At 42.8% G+C, this 26209-nt stretch overlaps 1 protein-coding gene across 6 annotated transcripts in view; it reads right to left on the reverse strand.

Moving 5' to 3' along the window:
• Nucleotides 1–11370: 11370 nt before the first annotated feature.
• MIDEAS (mitotic deacetylase associated SANT domain protein) overlaps nucleotides 11371–26209 on the reverse strand; it is an 87068-nt gene continuing 72229 nt past the window's right edge. For all 6 annotated transcript variants that reach the window (XM_073348564.1, XM_073348566.1, XM_073348565.1 and 3 more), the window contains 7 exons: nucleotides 24836–24939; nucleotides 23487–23562; nucleotides 22359–22447; nucleotides 18617–18766; nucleotides 17826–17984; nucleotides 17200–17411; nucleotides 11371–15782 (listed from right to left, as the gene is read on the reverse strand). In XM_073348564.1, coding sequence (XP_073204665.1) covers nucleotides 15575–15782; nucleotides 17200–17411; nucleotides 17826–17984; nucleotides 18617–18766; nucleotides 22359–22447; nucleotides 23487–23562; nucleotides 24836–24939 — 998 coding nt within the window. In that variant the 3' untranslated portion in view covers nucleotides 11371–15574. The remainder of the gene's footprint in view (nucleotides 15783–17199; nucleotides 17412–17825; nucleotides 17985–18616; nucleotides 18767–22358; nucleotides 22448–23486; nucleotides 23563–24835; nucleotides 24940–26209) is intronic.

The raw sequence follows: 26209 nt of genomic DNA on the forward strand, positions 1-26209 counted from the left end.
ATTTGTGTCCATTTATTCTTTTACGTAGAGACTGTCCAGTTTGCCTAATGTACATGGCAGAGGGGCATTGCTGGCACATGATGGCATATATCACATTGGTGGGTGTGCAGGTGAACGAGCCTCTGATAGTGTGGCTGATGTTATTAGGCCCTGTGATGGTGTCCCCTGAATAGATATATGGGCACAGTTGGCAACGGGCTTTGTTGCAAGGATAGGTTCCTGGGTTAGTGGTTCTGTTGTGTGGTATGTGGTTGCTGGTGAGTATTTGCTTCAGGTTGGGAGGCTGTCTGTAGGCAAGAACTGGCCTGTCTCCCAAGATTTGTGAGAGTGTTGGGTCATCCTTCAGGATAGGTTGTAGATCCTTAATAATGCATTGGAGGGGTTTTAGTTGGGGGCTGAAGGTGACGGCTTCACCTTCAGTGGCGTTCTGTTATTTTCTTTGTTAGGCCTGTCCGGTAGTAGGAGACTTCTGGGAACTCTTCTGGCTCTATCAATCTGTTTCTTCACTTCCGCAGGTGGGTACTGTAGTTGTAAGAATGCCTGATAGAGATCTTGTAGGTGTTTGTCTCTGTCTGAGGGGTTGGAGCAACACTCTCACCCCCCCCCCCCCAGACGTTCTTGTTAAACCCTGGATTTGTGCTGGAAATGGCCCACCTTGATTATCATACACATTGTAAGGAGAGTGGTCACTTTAGATAAGCTATTACCAGCAGGAGAGTGGGGTGGAGGAGGTATTTTTTCATGCTTTGTGTGTATATAAAAAGATCTTCTACACTTTCCACAGTATGCATCCAATGAAGTGAGCTGTAGCTCACGAAAGCTTATGCTCAAATAAATTGGTTAGTCTCTAAGGTGCCACAAGTACTCCTTTTCTGTTGTTAGCAGTGGACCTATAACTAATCATCTTGAACTGCACTGGAACTCAGAACTTCATTACTGAGAAGGCCATGATATATGTATTTGTTTTTAAATGTAGCAATGGAAACTCTTTGCATAGTTTTTGGTGGAATTTAAGTACTTATTGGCTTTTTCTTTACATTGTTATAAGAAATTAGGCACTTTAGATTTGAATACATAGACTTTTACTAGCCAGTAGCTAGCTTGTGGTACTAGCCTGAGCATGACTTTCTTTTTAGCTGAGTGATTAATGTAGTTCTTCACAGCTCTGGAATATACTACTAAACTAAGGAGGTTGAGAGCTGTTCAGAAAAAAACAAATGTCCAAAAGACCTGGACTTGAGGGTACTTTTATAAGCTTTGATTGCAGGGTATTCATTTGTTGTTTCTAAAGCACAGACCTAGGCAGCCAACTAAAAGGTTTAGATAGCTGCTGGGGAAAGGACAGAAGAGATTAGAAGTAGGACCTGGAAAATAAATATTGATAAAGAGCTAAATTGCTTTGCCACACGGTGACATCTTAGTGAAGTCCCCAGTTATGACAAGTAAATATTTTTTAAACGAAATGCATGAAATGATGATTCGAGAAAGCACCACGGACCCCTAGAAAATGGATAAAATGACCTAAACAACTCAGATTGCTAAAGTTCTGGGTTTACTTTCCGATTCCTGGTACTAATTCAGTTTAATCAAATTAAAATGGCAGCAATGAGCATATTGCTGTATGACAGAGGTGGGCAAACTATGGCTCGCGGGCCACATCCAATCCACGGGACCCTCCTGCCCGGACCCTCCCCTGCTGTTCCCCCTCTCCTGCAGGCTCAGCGTGCCACCGGCACTACGCTCTGGGCAGCTGGGCAGCACAGTTGCAGAGCCGCGGCCTGACCCGGTGCTCTGGGTGGTGCGGCTATTGCGCAGCCAGCCACCTGTGCTCCAGGCAGCACGATAAGGTTGCAGGGGGGGGTTGGATATTGGACAAGGGAGTTCGGGGGTATGGCTAGGGGTCAGGGCGGTCAGAGGGTAGGGAACAGGGGGGTTGGATGGGGCAGGGATCCCAGGGGGGCAGTCAGGGGGTTAGATGGGGCAGTCAGGGGTGGAGGGTCCAGGGGTGGTCAGGGGACAGAGAGCAGGGGGTGGTGGATGGGGCAGCAGTCCCAGCAGGGGGGGCTGTCAGGGGACAGGGAAGGTTGGCTGGGGCAGGAGTCCCAGGGGAGTCGTCAGGGGGCGAGAAGCAGGGCGGGTCAGATAGGAGGCAGGGGCTGGGCCACGCCTAGCTGTTTGGGGAGACACAACCTCCCCTAACCGGCCCTCCATACAATTTTGGAAACCTGATGTGGCCCTCAGGCCAAAAAGTTTGCCCCGCCCCTGCTGTACGAGGAGCAGAATGAGTGTGGGAGAGAAGCAGAACCTCACTCGTAATTAGTCTTGTGTTCCTAAAGCTGAAGTTGTGGTTGTGTTTTTAGAATCCATGGTCAAAGATAGGAAAGTGATGATGCAGTTGGCCCCAGGCAACAGCAGTAGTCAGCTCCTGTTATGCTAGGCAGTACCATTACTTTCCCCTAGTCTAACTTTGGTCGAATTCCAGCTCTGACAATCAATTGTTAAGTGACCAGTGTGAAGTAGAAGATTATAGGCAAAGCAATTCAATGCTATTAACTTCTTTATAGCTACTCTCTACATTCCCACAGGAATAATGTATGCCATATTTGCCCAGTCATTGCAGGTAAGACTCAAATCTAATTTTAGGGTCTTTTCTTCCTTTTTAAGGAACAGATGCAGAGAGTCCTCTACCTTTGACATTCTTCACCTAATATAAAACTTTCCCAGACAGCCTGATGTGCTGTCTTGAATGCAATCTGACTCTATTTTCAGTGGTCCTGTTGGTCATCTTATAGCCAACTTGCCATTCAATAGTAATTTTCTAGGATTGCAGTCTTTACTGGTGATCAGGACAAGACAGCACTGGCCACAGACAATACTGTTGGGAGATGGGCGAAGTTGGGAACTTTGTAGACAGCTAACTGTTGTTACCAGGCTTGTCGTTTTGGTCCCTTTCAGCACTAAATTCATTAAGAGTTAGTAATTAACAATTCTTTGGACAGGAGGTGGCTTTACACATTATTTTTAAACCCTATATTGATGATATACTCAGCCTCTGCTGCCGTCAACTCTTTTGTACAAGAACAGTAGGCTAGATTTGTGCCCTTGAATACTATAGTTAAAATATTAGCATTTCTCCATGCAAGGCAAAGCCTGGGTGAGTATGAAACCTGACTTCTAAATACTGCTAGCAAGTAGAATTACCAAGTAGGAACAGTCCTCTTCACATATTTTACAAACTCCTAGGGAGGGCTGAGGAGGATTTTCAAAGTAATCTCTTAAGGAAAGCATCAGTCAGTGGGGACCTACTTTAAATTGATTCACTCCTAGTTGCTGAAATGAATTCCCTTCAAAAGTCTTGGTGTCCAGGTTTCCTAAAGTAACACATTCTGAAACTGTTTGCACATGTGTAACTTCAGTGCTAGCAGTATGAGGTGGTTAACTGTAGTTTCTGTAATTCCTTTAGAGCGCTGCACAGCATGTCCAGTTTGGGTTGTTTGCTGCAGAGCCATGACCAGAGCACAGCTAGCAAAGGTGACTCTGTCAGAGAAATATGCCCTCAGGCACACTGAGCTTTAAGGCTGCCACTGGTGTATTCATGTAATGCTATTGCCCTCTGCTTTCCTCCTCCTTCTACCCATAGTGCATTCTCTGGCAATAGGTGGGAAGGAGGGGAAAATAGCAATTCCAAATAGTTGACAACAGCTCTAATACACATTTGAGAAGAATATGCTATCATGTAGCCTGTAAGTATGGCCATCCTCAGAACAGTGGGCACAGAAGTAGCCATTTGGCTTTGTCATTTTAGTTAAGAATTCACCAATGGCATTAAATTAGCTGTAGCCTCTTAACTTGCTTTTTTGTGGATGAAGGGCAGGTATGAAAAAGTCATTTTAGTTAAGAATTCACCAATGGCATTAAATTAGCTGTAGCCTCTTAACTTCCTTTTTTGTGGATGAAGGGCAGGTATGAAAAACACTTTCCGATGCTACCCACAGTCCTGCTGGTTGATTTATCTCCATGTAGAGTTGTCGTTGTGTGCAAGTACACAGGCAGAATTTCCCAAGGCAGCGACAACATTTGAGAACAGACTAGAAAAGTGCAAGAGTGGGGATTAGCACAAAACAGCGATACATTGAAAAGATTTGCGGGATAATCCAGGGTGATGTTTACAGAACAAAGTGCAATTCCTGCTGCCTCTGTCTTAAACATTAACAGAAGCTGTACAGCAAAGTCCAAGAGCAGCTCTTACAACCATTAAGGAATTGGTAGAATTGTGCTGACCTTTTTGTGTTGCTGCTTGTGAATACAATGAAAATTCACATTGATGGGGTTGGGCATCCAATCTCATTGACATTAAAGTACATTTTGTCACATAAAATTTATCCTGTAATAAATGTGAAATGGTAATTTAGCTAGAGTGGGGACGGGAGGGGGATTAACATCCTTTCTGACAAGACAAGAACTGAAATGTCAGACTTATTTGAGTGTTTGCTAAGGAACGCACCGAATGGGTTTCCTTTACTGTCAGCTGAAAAAGTGCTTACCAAAATCTGATATTTTTTCCTAACAGTTGGCAGGAAAGCACAGCTAAAGTCTTGCCTTGCCTAATGGATTATGGTTACTCTTATGAACAAATCAAAAGCAGCCCACTCACCAAACTTTACTTTTGCAAAATAAACTGAAGGGGGTTGATTTTTTTTTTTTTTTAAAGAAGATTTGCACTTTAAAAATTATGCACTGGATGTTGGTGAAAAGTACTTGCAGTACGGCAGATATGTAGCCGTAAGGAGTAGGGCCTATCAGTTAGGAGCCTGAGTACCTTTCAGGATCTGGGCCTAGCAGAGCAGGTTGTTGAAAGGATTTCCTTACTCTCTGATCTGCCATGTCTCACCACATCCGTTCTGATCCCTAGCACCTAGTGATTTGATCATGGGTGAAAGGAGCACCTATGTAAAATTCTCAAGCCATGTGGAATCCTGCTCTCCCCCACTGCAAACATAGTGGGGTCTCTCCCCACACCTCCCCCCTTTTCTTCTTATAGAAATTTGTTACATTAAAATGGAGTGTCAGTAAATGGATGGGTGTTTCCGTGCTTGCCAACATATTGTCAGTCTCCAAGCAGCCAATGCATTCAGTGATTACACTGAAAACTGTTGCTAGAATGAGAGAAGGGAATTTAAAGCCAGCAGTGCTCAGTCTATGTGTGGCTCACTCAGGTTACACGAGGGGTACTCGTGACTAGCCCAAGCTGCTGTACATGCCAGCACAGCCACACTGCTATTTTTAGCATGCTAGCGTGAGCTAAGATAGCACCGCTATCTAGTTGCACTGGGAAGCATGCACCCAGGTGCAGTGCAGACACATGAGAAGTCTCCAGTTCTAGAACAAACTCCAAGTGGGAGAGCAGTTTTAACACCTAGTTTGTTGGTAACCTTTTATATACAAGTAATTTTGTAGTATGACAAAATTGTTAAACTTGCTGTGTATTAAGTTATTTAGGCCTAAATTCTAAATGTTACTTTGTGAATTGTGTTTATAAATAGTAATAAATGTTATTTTATAAAGAAAAAGTGCCTCGCTGTTGTGTGTGATGATAAGCAATAGTTTGGCTTAAGGACAATGTATAGAACCTTATCTCTTATCCTCCATTTTTGCTCACATCCCTGTCTTAACTTTACAGCATAAGGCTTTAGTGAAATGGTCTTACTCTTAATCCTCCTTATCCCTTTACCTTTTGTAATAGAAAATGTGACTTTGGCCCAATCCCACTAACCCATCACCACTTCCCCTCTCACAGAAAAATCCTGTTTAATATTCTGAAAAGATTGTAAAATGGTCTGTAAAGCGTACGGAGCCTTGGTTTATTTCTTTAAGTTTATACTGCCTTACTGGCTCTTGCAAAGCCAAACTTCACACTCCTCCATTACCTCAAATTTCCTTCTAAGGTCTTGTCTACATTAGAAAAGGTTTGCTAGGATAGCTATGGCAATAAATTGTCCTACTGAGGACACAGCTTATACCAGTTCCCTGAATGAACTAAGGTCTACTAGCAAAAACATGTTTTTGCCAGTATAACACCTCCTAAACTCTGGGTGTTGATGGTATAAAAATGTCACTACCCAACATTACTGGATTGACAATATTTTTAAGCACGGCCCTGGCATTAGTAACCAGCCTAAGTATGGAAAAATACACAAATTAGGTGGGGAAAAGAGAGTGGGAATGGTTGATTTAACCAGTTGCTTCCTTTTCCTAAAGGAAGTGGGTCCCATTTTGAGACTTCAAAATTTGATCTTTATGACCCTTTGTAATGGTCCAAACTTAGCTAAATAAAAAAATCTGCATGGTTTAAGCATTTCAGGGCTACACAGTCTACTTTTCAAGGCTGACACTGGACCCATTCTAATGTAGGTCTAATTTTGACAAATGTCCCTCAGACTTTGACTATATTGTTTTAAAAGCCACACTGTTTAAGTAAGCACTTTGTTTTGGGATCAATAGCAATTCTGCTCCCTGTAAAACAACAGTTAAACAAAATATCACGGGTGCTTCTTTAACCGCTGCCTTGGATTAGAAGCTTGCCTCATTTAGACCCCATCTACATTGCAGCTGTAGAGCCGTGTCTAAGCTATGTTGTAGATAAACTTTCTTCTAACCCAGCTTGGCCATCTGCCATGGAAAAAAGGTTTTAGGTAGCTACACATTTACTATACAAGCCACAGGGGAAAGTAATTTAAGTGTAACTGTGTGAGGCACCCTTGTTTACTCAGTTTATTTATTTATTAGCGTGCCAGCAAGACACTGACTGTATAACATTTTAAAGATGCACCTGTTTTGGTGACTGTTGATTTTAAATTGAATCCAGGCACTTAGATGCAATTACAATGAGCATTATATAAATCACTAACTAACTACAGTAACTAAAGACTTTTTTTTTAAGTCACAGGAATTATTATATTTATGAGGCATCACAGCTAAGATGAAACCAGCTACAAGCAAAGCTGTGCTGCTTCATCAAGTAAACAAGATCAAAGTCCTTCAAAGAGACATAATGATGTAATTTCCGGATAAAAGATCACGTGTTTATTTCCAAGTGGTTATTTGCCAAAATGGAAAAGTTAAAAAATACAAAAAAAACCCCAAACCTGACATTAATGTAAACAAACAAATTATGGGTCAATATGTAGTTTGCAGCTGTAATAACTCAAGCATCAAACATGGGAGATGTGTTTCTGTTAGCTCAAGTTATTCTAGCATGTTTTTTCCGATGCTACCAATTTACTGATCTTTCCTGGATTGCACCTGTCACTGAAATGGAGTCAAGCCACCACCATTTTGTCTCCCCTAGCACTTGGCACGTAGCTGTGGTTTTAGGTGCTTGTAATGCCGGAAGTAGAATCCTATCACTTATTTACATCTTGGGAGTTGACCTGGAACCACTTTTCATGGGCTTCTGTAACTGCACTAGGCTTTCTACTTTGCATACATAAACTGAAAGCCTATAATTTAGAATACCAGAACTGGCATCTTTGAAAAGGGTGGGAAAGAACAGCAAACTCCTAGGACCAGTGCTGTGTTAACCAGACAGAGAATCTGAATCTGAAACGGATTTGGTTCTTCTCTCCCATGCTTGGAGGATGTTTAGTCTGCCCTGAAGAACAGAATTTTGAATTGCTTTACTGCAACCCTTCCGGCAGCTTCAGGAGCAGTACTGTAGACAAAATTCTCACTGTTAATTGCTTTCCTGGATGTGATGAAGTTGCTCCAGGTCAATGTATTGTCTTGGGAAAAACGTGTATAGAGAAAAATGGAGACAAGCTCTTGAGGATTCCTTGGAGTGACTGGGACTGGCAAGAGCTAATGTGCATTTTTGGGTCACTGATCATACAAGGCAAAGGAGACTGGTAACATGAACCAGAACTGTTGTCTTTGTGTTACATGGACCACATTTAAGGATGCTTAAGACACCATAACAACTGAGATACAGCCCTTTCCACCTTCTATCTTAAAATACTCAACCAAAACAACAGAAACGTCATCTATAAAACTTATTTTTAAACCTTATTTAATAAAAGGTTTTAAAAGATACAGAGGGACATTAAGTAAATAAGTTACATGGGTACATTACAATCACATCAGCAAGATTTCCTTTAGTGTATTAATATTTTATAAAAAGAGCACAAAAAATAAATTCAGTCTGGTCTATCACAACTGTACAGCAAAAAAAAGGTAAATATTTTATATAGATATGTACACTATTTTAATATGTAACAGTCTTATTAAAAGGTGCCCTAAGCAGCAAACACACAAAAAGGCAGTGTCTGCTCATTTGTTAAAATAAAAGTAATATACTTTTTATAATAAAGCATTTATACAGTAATTACAAAGGCTGAGACTGTTCCTGTACAGTACATCACCAAATGTAAAACAGAACAAAAAAGGTAAAATGCACAAAAAAACCCCTATTTGTATCAAATCTAAGCTACAAGGGAAAAATAATACACTTTGAGAAGCTGGAGAACATGGAAAGAGGTTTTTAAAAATATGCAATTACATTTTATAAAAATATATGCCTTCTCCCAAACTTAAGGAGCTGGGATTTTCCAGGCTCAGCTGTTGATGGAATCCCCTGTTCCAGAAAGAATTTTTATTTTTACTTTTTTTTGGACAGCTGGGGATTAGAATTTTGTATTTCTCCCAACAACTGACACTGGAAAGAATGCGGGTGAATGAAGCAGCTGAACCCAAATGGAAAATTTACAAAAAAACCCACACTACTGACGCAAAACAAAGCTGGCAATATAGACACTGCTTCCTATTCTCTGGGAAACTTAATAAACTTCAAAAGTGTACACTGGAAGATAATAAAGGAGACTACAGTTTGTGTGGGCATGTTAGGAAAAGAGTGCATGGGAAAATGTTCTAGCTTTTAACTGACAGGATTAATCAGTAAATTATAGAATTTTGCTTAGAAGACACTATCATGGGGCTAGAACGTTGTCATAACATCAGGTTCCCCTGTTCTAGACAAATACTGAAAGGAGACTAAGATCTTTATGGATGAAATCTCCACAACTTTTTAAAAGCAGGAGACTTTTATATCATCATGATTTTCTAGATCGGTGACTGGTAGAATGGGTACACCAGGTAACAGGCAGAGACATTTGTAAAAAGGTGCATTCTGTTTGGCTTAGGAAACACTTGTTTTTGCGTGTCAGCCATTTTATTCTTAATCTTAGCGTACTATAACTAAAAGCTTCATCCAATTAAATTCTTAAAGTCAATAAATAACGATCAGCCACCCAGAAATCTGGTTAGCTAACTTTAATTTCACATTTCATCATCATCATAGGGATGAATAGATATTTTTAACAGAGACTTTAGGTTCAAATTTCAAAGCTACCCTTTACCTGCTGTCAAATAGCTGTATTTTTACTAGTCTCTAGCTATCAAAATGCCATGCTAGTCAACATATTTACCCCTGCATAGCCATTCAAAACACTATATGCCATTGTAGGCTTTTTTGATTGTTATTATTTTGTAGCATCTTGGTAGACTTGAGATACATTTACCTCAGAGCTAAGTTCTCTCAGATCAGTTTTACCTGTTCAGTCCAGCCTGAAATAACTGTGCTGAATAAATAAAAATGTGGAATTGCAGCTACATTGCCACATACCAGAGCGACAGTAGATTTGCATCTCCTTATATAACTACAGGTATAGAAACAAACACAACTGCTACAAAACTGAAATGCTGTCCCTATGCAGATCACACCAGACAGCAGGTGTAATACTGAGTGCTTATAAAGCCAGGAATAGTACAGGAAGGCAAGAGAGATTTCCCACACGCACCCTGTCAGTACATCTCAATGGCATCCAGTGTCTGGTAGATTCAAATGTGTAATGTTTAAAATATGGCCAAAAGGCAAGTAGGTTTACATTCTCACTTGACCTCCAACAGTGAAAAGGCTAGTACACTATGTTTGCACATGCAAAATTGCAATCTGCAAGGGGATTTTGTTTAAACATTGCATTTGTTCCCATAGAAAAGGTCCTCTCTGTTAAGCAACCCCCACCAAATGTGCTAATTCTACCTATTCCACCGCCACACATACTGAATTAGAACAGACTGTCAAACTGCAAAAGATTAGGAGAGAAGAAATCTGCATGGATGAAAAAACAACCAATGCTTGATTCATTAATATCTAATACATCCACTAATTTTGCGCATTTTTAAAACAAACAAAACAACCCTTTCTACAGAGCAAAATCAATCAGCACCCATGTCTAGATGGATGTCCCCTGGGATAAGAGGTAAAGGAGATCTAAGAAAGGAGCTAGTCTACTGGCTCCTAGAAGTAGACAGTATCAGTGCAAGAACTTGCTATCAATCCCATAAGGAAGACTAAGTCAATGCATAGAGCAATTGCATGATCTTGTTGTTTCACCCTGTACTTCCTCACCCCTTCCCCTCCCGACTGACCGCGATCACCATTTGCCATGTATATAGCTACAACTAGACTGTAGGTTCTTCGTAGCAGTGACTAGACTTTATTTGTTCTTTAAAGCATCAAGCACACTTTGGGAGCACTTTAAAAATACTAAATCATTTTACTCAGTGCATAATCAGGAAAGGAAAGTAAGAGACAAAGAACTGTATTTAACTTCTGTTCAGAAAGGGAGAACAGGCATTTTGGGGGCACATTAAATGGTGTGTCCCAGAATCCCTGTCCTATATGGAGGATTTTCCGCAGCAGAGCAGATTCACAATCCATTTAGTTTGGCTTCTTTACCTAGCTTCAGGGGAAGGTAAAGAACCACTCAGCTAGCTAACTCTGCACTGTTCTCATTGGGAAAGCAAAAGAACCTTTATTTTCTGACCCATACAATTTAATTAGCCGTATCTTAGTTTTCCTACCTGAGAATTCTAGAGGTTTTGATCTTATATAGCCCTTTCTGAAATCCTCCCAAGGTATCTGACGTCATGATTTCCAGAGTGGCTACATGCTGTAGTATTTCTTTGTTATTTGTTCTAACTGCACTGCCCTTGAATTTAAGGGACTCCCCCTTGTTCCATTCTTATGGAATAAAGGAGAGAGACTGTTAAGTTTCCCCTTATAATTTTGAATACCGCAGTCCAGCCTCCTCTCCAACACAATGATCCTAGTGACTGCTCACTCTCTCAGCCCATATAAGTCCAGGTGTATCTTCACTTATCTTTGCTGCTTATTTCTGGGCCTTTTTGATCTCCACTTTATAACAGGACAGAGTATTCCAGGTGTTCAATATGATGGTATAATATGTTCTGCATTATTTTCAATCCCTTTTAAAATGCACCTAAATCATCCTATTTGCTTTTTAAACTGCTGCATTACTCTATAATTCCCAGGGTCTGCCACTTATTAGTGACTTTCCAATCTTCTGGAAAGAACTGCCATTTTAAGGCTTAACTGCATTGTAACCTTTTACTTGATTTTATGTCCAACTCTGAAAATGGATCATTAGCAGATGTGAAGAATTCAGAAGTGACTTCTTTAGAGTAGAACATAATACACAGTTACTTTGACTTTTTACTCCCCTTGACAGGAGCACTCCAAATATTCAGTTATTTACAGCACTGCTGGAATAGCGAAGAACATGCAATTTTAAAATGAAAATAATCTTTATTAATATTTAAATTCTTAAGATTTGCTGCTTGAACTTTTCTTGTGAAAATTATTTGCTTTTGATTCTCTGCAGTTTGCTGATGAATAATTAATAGCAGGTGACAGGCCATCTGCTTCCACATTCCAGTCCTGACCAGTTCACACGGTGACAAATGGATTTTATATGATTGCAAACGGAGATCTGGATTCTGGACTGGAAGCTGGCTTTCTGATTCCCAAACTGGCATGAGCCCAGGCTAGTTACAGAAGCTAAATATGCTGGTGAAAGGAGAGGGGCATTTCTTGTAAGTTAAAATGATTAACATTAAAAAAAAAATAGTAGCCAATTAACAATATTTTATTTTTATTATAAAGAAGAATCCTTCCTAACTAAAGAAAAGGAGCTGTGCGGAGATGAACAGCTTAAAGAGTAGGGTACCAAATATATGGCTTGAGGACTTAATTAGGCAGTGAAACAATTGTAGCTGCCAAAAAAGGAGATGGTCCCAAGGTCTGTGGAGGAAGCTCTGGTGCCATGGGGCAAAAGAGCCAGGCCAGGCAGGTGACAGGCTGGAATCTGACCTATATTAGATTGTAGTTGAACAAGCACAAAGGCATGAACAAGCACAAAGGCATGCTTACCTGAAACTTATCCGGCAGCTTGGAGAGCCTATTGCAAGTCAGCCAGATCAGGGACAGCCTGCTGCCATTAGCTGGAACTAGCTAAACAGCACCGCTCAGGAATGCACAGGCAATTAACTTATCTGACCACCAGATGCCACTACAGAACTGCAGTCGATCTGATGTGCATTTCACTGGCACCAGAAAACTGGCAATTCCCTGCCACATTTAAACATTTTATTACTAACTATGGCTCTTTGCTCATGCAGTTAAGTGCCACATAAATATCAGCACATGATGTTCCTCCAGAGGTGGGAGTGAGAATTGGCTGCCTGCATGTACAAATGCTCTACAGTACTACGGATGCTTCACTGCAGAGAGTGTTGTTGCCACTAAATCCCATTTGCCTCTTCAGTTATTTTCACTGGCTCCTGCCAATCTCCCCATTTCTTCACCCTATACTTATAAGGCAGAGGCCACGAAAGGAGCCAATTAACACTCTTGCGCAATGGATACAGCACAAGGAAACAACTGGATTCTTTATAGAGACAAGGTGGGTGAGGTACCATCTTGCATTGGACCAACTTCTGTTAGCGAGACAAGCTTTTGACCCACACAGAGCTCTTCAGAAAAAGAAGAGCTCTGTATGGCTGAAAAGCAGTGGTGCAAGTAGAAATAATTTCTTGCCAGTACTGCATTCATGGGAGGGACACAAGGAGAGGCACATGATCTCCCCAAGTGACTCCTCCCCGCCCCCCCCCCATCACCCCACTTTGTATATACAAACATCAACAGCTTAACTACTCACTTTCCCACCAAATATGTAGTATTCAGTCTGTACGGGAGTTGGGTGAGGAGCCATTTCAGCCTATGTATGGCTTATTAAAAGACAAAATTTAACTGCTTTATGGTACCCAAACATTGCATTTCAATGGGGGATTCAACTTCCTTTAAAAGAACAGACTCCTGAAACTTTTATCAGCCCACAAAAGAGGTCCATAGTCATGCAAATAGTCCCATTGTCTTCAGTGGGGCTGATGAAATGATTAAGGGTTTACAGGATTAGGTTCCAAGTTTGTAAATTCTTCCGGATGAAACTGAAAATGCCTGAGCTGCCAGATCAGAAGGAACTTCATTCGAATAACGGTGGGCAAATGTGTGATAAGTCTTAGCTCCGTTGCTAAGAGGAGGAACATATTTTCAGCAAAGTTTTTGGCAGACTCCAGAGGCAGCTGACTGGTTTAAGGCTGTCAATGTCCAGCATTATAATCTTCACTTATAGTTCTATCACCCACAAAGCTAGAAAATGAGGCATTTGTTTTCTTTGTTTTGCTGCTCCAGTTCCAATTAACAAAATGTATGTTAGACTAGTTTGGCTACAAAGAAGAATTCTAGGTACACTGGGGACAACACCTGATTCCCTTCAGGCTACAGAACTGGGCTGACATTAGAATCCAAACAATCACTCTAATGATTTGGACTTGTTGTGATGCAGTATGGATGTCATGGATAATTTAGACCAATGGGGAGAAACAGAATCAAAAACACTGTTTAAACACCTTTTGTCCCCCCACCCCTCCTCTCTTGAGGACTCCTGACCAAGGTAACAGCACAATACATATGCTAACAAACTTAAACAAAGGCTTTGTTTAAGTTTGTTAGCATATGTATTGTGCTGTTAAAGCCATATAAAGAATGAATGTCCTCCCTAGCTGCGTTCTGCTTCTTTAAGGAGCAGAGTGCAGCTTCTCCCCCCCCCACAGGAGGGGAAAGTAGTCCCAAGTCTTTCCGGTACCCCATACCCACTAAAAATCTCTTGCCGGTACTACGTACTGGAGGGTACAGCTCTACTTGCAGCCCTGCTTGAAAGCTTGTCTCTCCCACCAACAGAAGCTGGTCCAATACAAGATAGAACCTCACCCACCTTGTCTAATATCCTGGGACCAACACAGCTGCAACTACACTGGATTCTTTACAGTTTTATGAAATAAAGGTATGTGAACAATATGTATATATGTACAGACAGATTCTGTGTAATTTTAGCATTCAGCTGACCGATTTTTGCTTTCTTTTAACACTTTGCTTTAATACCAGGCCTAGCTGCCTGGACTTTTGGCTAATGGAGCGATTTCAATGCCAGCTTTGCATGAAGAGTACATTTTACTGGTAAGGGGGCCGTGATGGGATAGCCAAGTATTCTGTGCTGTCCAATCACATCAAAGGAATGAATGGAAGGACACACAGCTTCTTCACTGTAACTCTTGTAGGTGGCCATTTAAAGGGATTGGTAAAGGCCAATAGGGAAACAGGCATCCCCCTGCATAATGGCCATTTGGGGAAGGGAGTAAAGAAGCCTGAGGAAGAGACCCGAGTCCACCCTTCCCATCTCTGTGAGGCGTGCACAGTCCAAAAACGGTGTCTTGGGTCAAGTCTCATTGACCACCTTGCTCCCTTTTGTAATGAGTTAAAGCCAGATGTGATCGTTAGAGGCCTTTCAAATTGTACTTGTGAGGGGGCAAATTCTTCTAAAAGTGACCCAATAACTACTTCGCTTCCTGTACACAATATAGCCAGATCTTTAAGGTTTGTGGCTACTCTTATTGCAAGGGAGGATATATGTCCACTACTGAACTCTTAATGGCACAGGAAATATCAGGCATCCCCTTGCTACAGAAAAATAGAAATCTCCTCTCAGAGGAGAGGGGTGGGCTGAGTGTTCTTCACCCCTCTCCCTCACACTTCAGTCATACCCAAAGTATGTCTCATATTTCCACAGAACTTGCTAAGAGCCTGGATAGTGCACAGAGAGGAAAGCAGGAAGGGCATTGACAGGAATCTGCTATGGAAAGAAATCATTACAAAACACTGGTGTCACAGTAACTAGATGCAGACAGTCTCAGGGCAGAGCATCTTTTTCTTGCTCAGATCTGGAAGCCTTTACACTCAAGAGTCTCATTGCCATGAGTCTTGGCAAGCACAAGGAGAAAGCCCTGACTGATCTGCAGGAGAACTAAATTCCGCTCCTGATGACATTGTTCTATTACGTACCTCAGGTGCCTTTATAAATAAAATAGAAATCTGGTTTGTAAAAAAGAATATCCAGGTTCACACAAATCTCTTTATCCACTGATTTGGCTCAGTCTATACTGGCAGGGTGAGATGCAGAATGTGGGGTGAGGAAATGGCAGCAATGGACAGAAGCCTAGTAGAACTCAGCCCAGATAAGGAAAGTGCAGGAATGGAGGCAAACACACCGAGAGAGGGGCGGGGTCCAGCCTTGCTGCTCCCTCGACTTCCCCTGGGCTATGGCTAAATCTCCCCATCCTCATCCGAGCTGCTACTGTCGCTGCTGTCGCTGCTGCTGCTCCCCACGTCGCTGCTCTCCTCCTGCTGCGCTGCTGCTGCGGCTGCCGCGGCCGCCGCCTCCTTCTCTCGCTGTTTCAGTGCTGCCGCCTTCTTCTCCTGTTCCGCGTGGCTCTTCATGTGAGCGCTGCGGCTTTTTACCTTGGAGAAGATCCTGAGGAAGAACACATACGTGAACCTGTCTGTTCAGTCTCTCCATACCTCCTCTTCCCGTCCTTGCCAAAGGGGCGGCTGCATCTCTGGTTTGAAGTCAACAGACGACAGAGGAGGACCCTGTACCACCACCAAGATGGGACTACTGCAGCTACGACTGCTCTCACTCCCATTCCATACGCAGCCGTGTGGTGCAGTAGATGGGGCACTAACTTAGGGACTCAGGAGACCTAGGCTCTGTTTTTGGCAGACAATAATGTGCTGCATGACCTTGGAGCAGTCATTTCACCTCTCTAGGCCTTGGTTTTCCCTCCCACCCTTTATCTGTCATGTCCATTTAGATTCTAAGCTCTTGGAGGCAGGCTCAATCTCTCACTATGGATCTGTACACCGCTGTGCAATAAAGGCCCCCAATTTTTTAGGCACTACTGTAAAACAAATAAATAAGCAAGCAAACGATGACCAGTGCCCTCTTTTTGCACTTCTTCCCCCAGGGTCAAAGGTTTTTGGCTTTTGCCCTTTGTGGTTTCCATTCCCTCTCTATCCTCTTCCCCCGCGGAATACATTTCTCAATTTTAGTTGCACCAAATAGACTTGAACGTCATTAAGATTTTCCTCCTGCTTCTGCCCTGTGAGCGTCCAGGCTAGAAATACAGCAGTGTGACTTCTCAAAGCTGTGCTACTTCATGGTCTAGTGGAGAGGTGTCCTGCCACTGCCACACCATGGAAACCTGTCACCACCACTGAATTAGACAAAGATGTCATTCCTTCTGGTTCTCCCCATCTCCTCACCATCCCGCTTCTATATGTAAAATGGTGAGAAACTCCTGGTATTATGAGGCTAGTTATTCTTTGGGATTAAGCAATTTAGGCAGCAAACTGAACTTTCTTGGCTGGAGCCACAGAGGGAAAGTAATACATCTACGATGCGCACAAGAGACGAGTAAATTTTATCAAACCATTTGTTCACCCCTTCCCTGGCACCTGCTGCTATAGTAACAATAATGCCCTACATGCCTATAGTATTAGTCATCTGAAAAGTTCTTAAAGTGCTTTTTCCACTATACAGGAATCTCTCAACACACCAGTGAAATGTAAACACTGCTGAGGTGGACCATACAGCTGTTCAGCAGTGCACAGCAACATTAAAGAATACATGGGGGGTGCAGAATATAATCATCCAAGTTGTAATCTGTACAGGGTACTTGGGTTAGTATGCCTATGATTATGAAAACTTCTATGGCAACTGTTTTAAAAATCTAATCTGAAAGACAGCACCAGTGGTGGTAAACTGTTCATATTATTGCCAGCATTTCCAACAATTTATTGTATAATATCTCCACAAAAACTGCTTTTCAAGCTAATGTTCCTTTTGTACAACATTCCCGTGATTCTCATTGTCAATGCGTTTCTCTTACCTGCCACATTTTTTACATGGAAACGTGTTCTCCTGGTTCTGAGCTTTACTGGTTGTGTCTGGTTTTGGCTTTGGTTTCCGTCTCCTCCTCTGTACTGGGGGAGGAGTCTTCTGAGACTTCACTGCTGCCTCCTTAGGCTTCCTTACAGTCCTAGTGTTGGCTTCCCCTGCAGCATTAGACTCCTTGCTTCTTGAAATAAGGACCTCATTGACCTACATGGCAAAGAGACAGTTGTTAAAGCAAAGTGAAAATGAAGCATCTCTGAAATAAAGGCTCCTGGCTGAACTCTCACCCCATAGTATTCCAATTCAAGCTATCACTAATGAGAAACTCTCTCTGGTATTTCTAACACCACTTGTACTCCTCTCCGAGCATCAGTCCCAGGGAATTCATCACATTCCCAGTCACCACCTCTCCCCGCCCATCAAGTCTCATAGGACACCATCTTGATGCTGGTAATACTCAGAGTTATTCCAGTTCCAGCTCCTTCCACCAGGAAAAGTTAAAGATGAAGACACTTTGTCTGAAATTGTCTATTTTTATTCAACATTTTCCAAACTGTTAACCGGGGGCGGGGTGGGAAGGACTGGTGGGGGGAAGTACATGCAGCTCAGTGCATCACTGACCACTTCGTTGGCTTGTAGTGTCTGTGTGGCCTTGAGAGGCACTGTGCTCTTCCTGTCATCCAACTCTTCCTCCTTCTCAGCCACCTCCTCCACGTGTGTATGTTCCTCACTGTAATTCTCCTTTCTGGGAGGAAGAACACGTGCAAACCTATGGGAACTCTTCACATGAAGAAATGGTAAATGGACAGAGTTAATATTTTCTTCTTTGAGCTTCAGCTCTACAGCAAGTTGAAGTAATTATGTGAAAAAGGATGGGAGGCTGGGCCTAGTGAACTTCAGCCTGACTTGTCTCTGCTGGTAACGGCAGCAGGTCAGAGAGACTTAGGCCATGTCTACACTTACAAGCTTACAGTGGCGCAGCTGAGCCGCTGTAAGAGCGCTTGTGTAGCCACGTTATGCTGCCTGCAGAGAGCTCTTCTGTCGACACAATAAAACCAGCTCAACAAGCCGCGATAGCTATGTCGGCGGGAGAGCATCTCTCACTGACATATCGTTGTGCACACCAGCACTGATGCTGGCAAAACTTATGTCATTCAAGGGGCTGTTTTTTCCATACCCCTAAGCAACAAAAGTTTTGCTGAAATAAGTGACAGTGTAGACATGGCCTTAGAAACACAAGAGTTTCTAATCAGACAGTTACTTACGGAATCTATGCAATCGTTAGGACCATATTTATTATTTATTGTATATATGTAGCAACAGTAAAATTAGAAAGAGTGAACTGTGATTCAGTCCATGAAGTTCGCATTTGGCACCAAAGCCAAAAGCAAGAAAGGGAGTTGGGCGGTTACCTTGATATCAACCTCAGCTTCATCTTTCATAGACTTCTCATTAGTGGCATCAACATCCCCAAAGATTAAGGTCCCATTCCGACCAATTTTCACTTGTTTTTTGTATGTGTAGTAAAACTCTACACACTGGGCCACCGTCTTGGTTTTTATCTAGTGTTAAAAAAAGAAAAGAAAAGGCAAACTCCTTTTAAAAGGTGTATTAATATTCAGTAAAAGTGTAATTACAAGTCACTTTACATTGTAATTTTCTTTTCCAACAATATCTTTCTATTATATGAAAACTGTTTTAAGTTCTTTACACGTTGTTATGTTTCCCACAAACATTTTCTTTAGCCTCCACTGGAATTTCTCAGGGCTAGATTCCGGCACCTTTACTCACACTGAGCAGCACTTTAGGCCGAATACTCCCATAAGTTTCAATGGAGCTACTTGCACAATATGGTACTAGTCAACACCAGGATGGCAGAACTGGCACTGGGGCCTGGTCTACACTAGGAAATTAGGTTGGTATAACTATGTCGCTCTGGGGGTTGAAAAATCTACACCCGAGTGACCAGGGCCAGATTAAGGCAGGGGCTTTAGAGGCTGCAGCCCTGGGCCCCAGCTCAAGGGGGGCCCCACAAAAATAAATCACAGGCAGCGATCTCTAACTCCAGGCCGCTAAGAGTCCCGCGGCGCAGTGGGGCGCTCAGGCAGGCTGTCTGCATGCTGTGACCCCATGCCACTCCTGGAAGCAGCCGGCTGCTAGCACGTCCCTGTGACCCCTGGTGGGGGGCGGGTTCCCAGTCAATGGGAGCTGTGGGCGTGAGCACTACACAGAGACATGCTGTCCCCCTCCCCGCAGGGGTCGCAGAGACATGTTAGCTGCCAGCTGCTTCCAGGAGCAGTGTGGAGCCACAGCATGCAGGCAGCCTGCCTGAGCCCTGCAGGCCGGGAGCTGCCTGTGATAAGCGCCTCCTGGCCGGAGCCTACACTTCACACCCCCTCCTCTACCCCAACCGACTGCCCCAGATCAGAACCCCCTTCTGAACCCAAACTCCCTCTCAGACCCTGCGCCTTCTTGCACACCAATCCCCTGCCCCAGCCCCCTCCTGCACCAACCTCCCTCCCAGGAAAAATACGTGCATACGGGGGGGCCCCCACAAAATGTAATAGCCCCTGTCCCACAGAAGAGTTAATCCAGCCCTGTGAGTGACACAGTTAAACCAACCTATCCCCTGGTTTAGACGGCATTAAGTTGATGGGAGAATTCTCCTGTCAACCTACCTATCACCTCTCAGGGAAGTGGAGTCCCTATGCAGATAGGGGAACCCCTCCGATCAACACAGATAGTGTCTTCACTGAAGTGCTATAGCAGTGCAGCTGGAGCAGTGCCACTGTAGGGGTTTATGTGTAGACAAGCCTGAGGATATGCCTACGCTGCAGGTAAGGGTGTCTCTCTCAGCACAGGTGGACACACGCTCTAGCAAGCATGCTAAAAATAGTAGCGTGGATGTTGTGGCTCAGGCTGGAGCTTGGGCTCTCAGGCTCATGCGTTCCCCAAGACTTAAAAGCCTGAGCTGCAGACTGAGCTGAAACGACCAGGCTGCTATTTTGAGCTCATTAAGCTCAAGCCCTGGTAGTGAGAGTCTGTCTACTCAGCTTGGGAGGCTTGCAACCAGCTGCAGTGTAGACATACAAAGAGAAATGTGCACTCCATAAGGGTATCTGCAACATTGCAAATGAGTTGTCAGGTCTCAGAGCAGACTTACAGCTTCCTGGGAGGTATTTAATTTCCAACAACATATTCGCTAAGGAACAACCAAAAAGCAAGTCTAACAGATAGGGAGGAAGGCATGCAGAACTTTTCAGTTCTGTACCCATCTGGGAACACCTGATCATCAGCAGACCCAAGGACAATTACACATGTTCTATCTGTGATGTATTTGAGAGTTTGGAGGCAGCGTATTAGCTTTTGTTAATGCCTAGGCTTTCACAAGTTAATACAAAGTTTTGCACATTTGTTATTTATTCATGAGAAATTTGAAAACTACTCCTGCCTTTCTTTTTTTCTGTAGCTTTACCTCCAATGAAAACATCTTCATGATAGGTTAAAATGGATAGAAGGCATTTACTAAGAGGACATTTTCACTGTCTCTAATTTTTATAGAACACTGGAAGTAAAACTACTAAATATTTCACCAATCCATTTATTACTCCTGGGGGGATTCTGCACCAAAAAATTAAAAAATGTGTGCCAAAAAATTAAATGTTCAGCAAAATTCTGCATATTTTATTTGTCAAAATAATACAATATAATCACACCAGTTTCACTTGTTTTGTTAATTTATTTAAACTACAATACAGAAAAAAGTCACAATAACTATTCAGCATTTCCTAAACACGTGAAAGTTAAGTTACAAACACTTGGTAACTAATACCCTGCATTCCAGTTATAATCCTGGATTTTCATTTAAATTACATTACAGAACACCAAACAGCAGCAGCAGCAACAACAAAAAGTAGGATGTCATTTTAAATTGCTCAGAGACTTTCACACATAAAAGCCATACAGTTTTGCTAATCATTATCCTGGACCTGGCTGGGTACTTTGGGAAGTGCTTGCTTCTGATTGTCCTGACCTTTAACTGACTGCTTGATAAATGTTTTATTTGCCCTCAAACTCTTTTTTTTCAAATGGGTAAGTAAAATAAATCCTGAGCCGTAATAAAACCCCATTGTGACACTTTGGCACAGGAAAAAAGTGAGAAAGCACATAGATCTTCTTAGCTGATTCCCTTACTGTCATTTATAATAAGGCTCCTTTACATCACTCTGGCAATGTAGGGGCCTTAAACCTTTTACAGGTTTTATCCTCCTGGGGGAATTGACTGAGAACAGAAACAGTTAACCAACAACAGGAACATTAACAATGTTACTATGCAGGCAGGCTGCTACATTTCTGCCTCAGAGAATGAGATCAATTAAGTAGCAGGCAGGCTGCTACATTTCTGCCTGTGGGAAAGAGCCTTCCTCATGCATAATAAAAAGACCTATCCCTCCACACCCCTGGTGAGCCACAATAGCAAGCAAGAGGGACAGAGTCTCTCTCACTTGTTGGCAGGCACACACACCCAGCCCCGCCCCCTGATGGTGATCAACATCTCTCCTCCAGGCACGCACACCCAGCCCCTCTCCCCCTGCAGCGATTTGCATCTCAGAGGCTGCTCCAGGGCCAGGCACATTGGAATTCACACACTGCCTGGGCTACCGGGGTAGAGGCATGTGTCCCCCAGCAAATTTCTTTTGCATTTTTCTTCACAGGGGCACAGAAATATGCGGGCCGGGGGTGCAGAATTCTGTCAGGAGTAATTTATGGGACATTTTACCACAATGGGAATTTTTCTTATTCAGGTTTGTAACTGGGCTACTTGAGTGTTACTGGAGCACTCCCATCACTTTATAAATATATTCTGTGTAATTGATCTGTGTCCTGGGCTAAATGAGGGAGATTGGATTGATTAATGTGGGGGGAAGGGAAATCAATAAGTAGCACTATGTTTTCAATTTTTTTTTAAGTTTAATCACTCAAAGGAAATTTGGGGAGTCTGGGGAAAGGAAGAAAAAACAAACACACAAAACCCCACAGCACCCAAGAGGGAATGCAGTATATTTTGTGTTGATGGTATCACTGTCAGCACCAACTGCATCAGCTCAGGTCAACCCTTCCACAGTGCATTAAGTAACTGACGGAATAACTTACAAGTTTCTGGACCAGGAAAAAGTCTTTCTTGTAGATTGCAATGCCTTTGTTGAAAAGTTTCTTCTCATCAACTTTCCACCTGTCCGATCCTATAAGTAAAGAAGTTTGAACTGAAACCTATTTCATTTCAAGCTTTTATTCGTCTAGTTGTATTTTCTTTAGGTTTCCTTTAAATAAAACCAGCCCAAACTATATGCAGTTCATTACACATCTGAAGTAGTCTTAGTACAATAACACTCTTGCACCTCCAACAAGAAAACACACAATCCAGAATGTCCCTTAGCTCTCCCACATTCTTTCTTTATCCACACTACCAGAGTACATTCCACTGTGGCTGTGTCAAAGAGCCGTTGTACTTGTAATGTGAACAGACGTGTAATTTTTGTGCACTAGAGATGGAGCTATTGAGCTTCTCTCTACCCTCACCAGACCAAGGTCTCCCAGGGTTGCCTAGGGCCATCCTGGGTCACGAAAGTCACTATCTTGCAATTGGTTATATACTGAGTGAGGGTACAGACAGACATAGCTCATCCGACATTGCAGTTTTCCTTCCATAGAGGAAACAATGAGATGCAATAACCTGCTAGTGTCTGTACTCTCTAACATCCTACTGTAAGCAGCATAGGTTACTAGCGACTGGAAATTCTCCCACTAATACTCTCTCTCAATTCCCTGCTATGAATTCATGCCACAGAGATTGCATTCCTGAGATTTGGACAGTCCTTCCACCACCCATAAGCCTCCCTTCTGTGATTGCTCTCTGTGAAGACATCTAGTCCCTTGACAAGCCTGTGTATACAAAAGAGTGGCTCAGTGACTAATGGACTTGTGGTGCGTGCAGCACACTAGCCAATCCTAAGTGTCATGACAGCTGCAGGCAAGAATCCCTGAAATTCGCCACTGCACTCATCCGGGCAAGGGATGACGACTGATTCCTATAAAGCTTCCGGGGGGGGAAGGATGACACTATATCAATATTAAAAGAGCAGCAACAACCACCATCACCTGCTGTGCAAAAGGGTGAAGGAGGATCAGGAAAAAATTCCCTATCTGCAGCTAGGGCTGCCACCTACAAAGGAAACAGAGGCAGCCGCGCTGAGTTTATCTGTTGCCTTCCCCTCGGCATACCTGTGTAGTGATAGTCTGCCAGTGGGTGGTATGGCGATCGCATTGGCCTCTTCAGCAGCAATTTGGTCAAAGTAGCCTAAGAGACAGTACAACAACAGAATTAGCTTCATGTAGGACACTAACTTATACAGATATTACAACAAAGAACATCAGGCAATCCCCTTAGTATCATCCTCTACCAGAAGGTTAATCATATTAAAAGCTCTCTTTCCCACCCTATGCTCTAGCATTTGGAACAGTGAAATGTGAGTCAAGACACAAGCTTTCTGTTCTTGACTCTCTGGTACCTTGTGCAAGTGCCCTCACCTCTCCATGCCTCCACTTTTCCATCTGTAAATTGGATAAAATACTACTCACCTACTCTAGCTCATAAAAGGTGTTGAGAGACAGGATTATTACTCCCACAGATGAAAGGCCCTATAGAAGTATTATCTTGTGTAGTGATGATCCCATGTAGCATGTGCTCTCTTATAAAGCCACTTCTCACTGGCCTCCACTCCTTTGCAGATCCAGGACACCAGTGAAATGTGTTTAGAAATCTCAGCTCACTTGAGTAAACAATATTCCGAAATAAAATGGAAGGATCACTTCAGCGGAAGAAATTTATCTCAGAGACTATAAAGCCACTCAATTGTAGCCACTTTTTATTTGCACTTAAACTATAGCTACCATTTGTGCTGAAGTTAGAGAAGATTATGAAAGGTGGATGCACTAAACAGCTACACTTTGCAATTTTACAGCATTTACCAGAGAAATCAGTGTTTTATAAACATAAATGGTTACATACTGCTGCAAGGTAAGTAAATATACCCATTTCACAGATAGGCAAAGAGAGGTTAAGTGACTTGCCTAGGGTCACAAAGAGAGTCAATGACAGAGGCAAGAATTGAACCCAGGAGTCCTAACTCCCAGTCCCATGCTGTAAAACCAGTAGACACTGCTCCCTCACATGAGACTTGGCTTCCAATTCAGAGGGCAAGTGAATTTAGGTTAGCAATCTCAGCCACTTGATCCCTGCAAGCTAAAAACAGAAACCACATACAGTCTGCTGCAGTTCGACATTTTTAGCAGTCTCTGCTTAGGAGAGGCCAAAGACTGAAATAGCAAGGATGGTGCAGGACAAAATAGAGGTGCAATCAGCAGAGCTGTGCGGGGCCATGTTTGGAATAGTGACAGCAAGAGGTGATGAGCATTAGGATTCAGATGTATTGGCAGAACTGTGTAGTGCTTTGCAAGCTTCCTTCTTTCAAATAAGCTTCTTGCTGGTGCAATCAGTCCTTGATTATAGTGAGCATTAAGGTCTCTTCCCACAATCCCAAAAGACAGACAGAAGATTGAAGAGGACTCACCAGAATGTTTCCCTTTGCTTCATGCAAGACGTGCAGCGCCAGCTCCTGATTGGTACCAGCCCCAGGAAAAATACTTGAACAGGAGGCAGTTAGCAGATTTTCCACTATTACCAGGAAAGTGCCATCAAACCAAAAAAAAAAAAGGGATGGGGTGGAAGAAGCAAAAGATCAGATTAAGAAATAGAAAAGTAGTTGCTATTTTTCCCCATATTCAATGAGTCTGGCTGGTGAGGGTCTCTCAGAAGAGTTTTCGATGAGCGAGTGTCCACGTATATCTTGGGCAACAGTAGGATTTGCATTATTTTATCCTAATTGATCCTTTCTAGTCAAAACTAGAGAAACTAGCAAAGAACACAAGATTGAATGATCACAGAACTTGAACTCCCTCTCACATTAAGAAAGGATGGTGATGTTCAGATAAGATATAATAATGCAGGACTAAGGGGAAGGGAAGAGAGCCAAGACTGAATGAACCTCAGTGTTTGAATTTCCCTCTTTCTCGGGGGGAAGGGAGAAGATATTTCCTCTCTAGGTTAGCATTTAAGAACACTATGGGACCAAGGTGAGAAAATACAAATCTGAATGAACGTGCAAATACCATTTCCTTCTTTTTCCAGAAAAGGGTGGTCAAGAGCTACTGCTTCAGTAAGTGAACAAACCCAGAATTCAGGCCAGCTCTACCCTACATAGTTGTGTTGGCACAATTCTGTTGGCCAGGAGCGGGGGGGGGGAAGGGGTCCACATCCCCTAGCTTGCACAGCTATGCCAGAAAAACCTCTAATACAGGCCCAGCTATGTCAAAAAAGGCATTTTTCAAAATTCTTTGGCGAATCAAAAACGAACTTTTTTGTTTCCAATTTCCAGCATTTTGACAAAAGTAAAGGAAAGGTCAGGCTTGACAAAGCCCTGGCTGGGATGATTTAGTTGGGAACTGGTCCTGCTTTGAGCAGGGGGTTGGACTAGATGACCTCCTGAGGTCCCTTCCAACCCTGATATTCTATGATTCTATGACTAGGCTGACAAAATGGATGGGAGAAAAAGTGGTGGTACCACCACCTCCCTTATAACTTTAGCCCACTTGTTGAGGCACTCACCTGGGATGTGGGACCCTGAGACTACACTACAAGCGCTACAGCTACACCGTTGTAGTGTACACACTTGCTACAGCGATGGAATTACTATTCAAGAGACAGTAGCTAGGTCAACAGAAGAATTCTTCCATTGAGCTATGCAATCTCTATACTGGGGCTTAGGTTGGCTTAACTAGGTCTCTCATACCCCGGAGCAATGTAGGGTCAATCTAAGTTTTAGTTGTAGACCTGTCCCTAGATGCAATTTCCCCCTCTGCCTGATGCAGAAATGGGATTTGAACTT

This window comes from Lepidochelys kempii, chromosome 6 (genome assembly GCF_965140265.1).
Source record: "Lepidochelys kempii isolate rLepKem1 chromosome 6, rLepKem1.hap2, whole genome shotgun sequence".
NCBI lineage: Eukaryota > Metazoa > Chordata > Testudines > Cheloniidae > Lepidochelys > Lepidochelys kempii.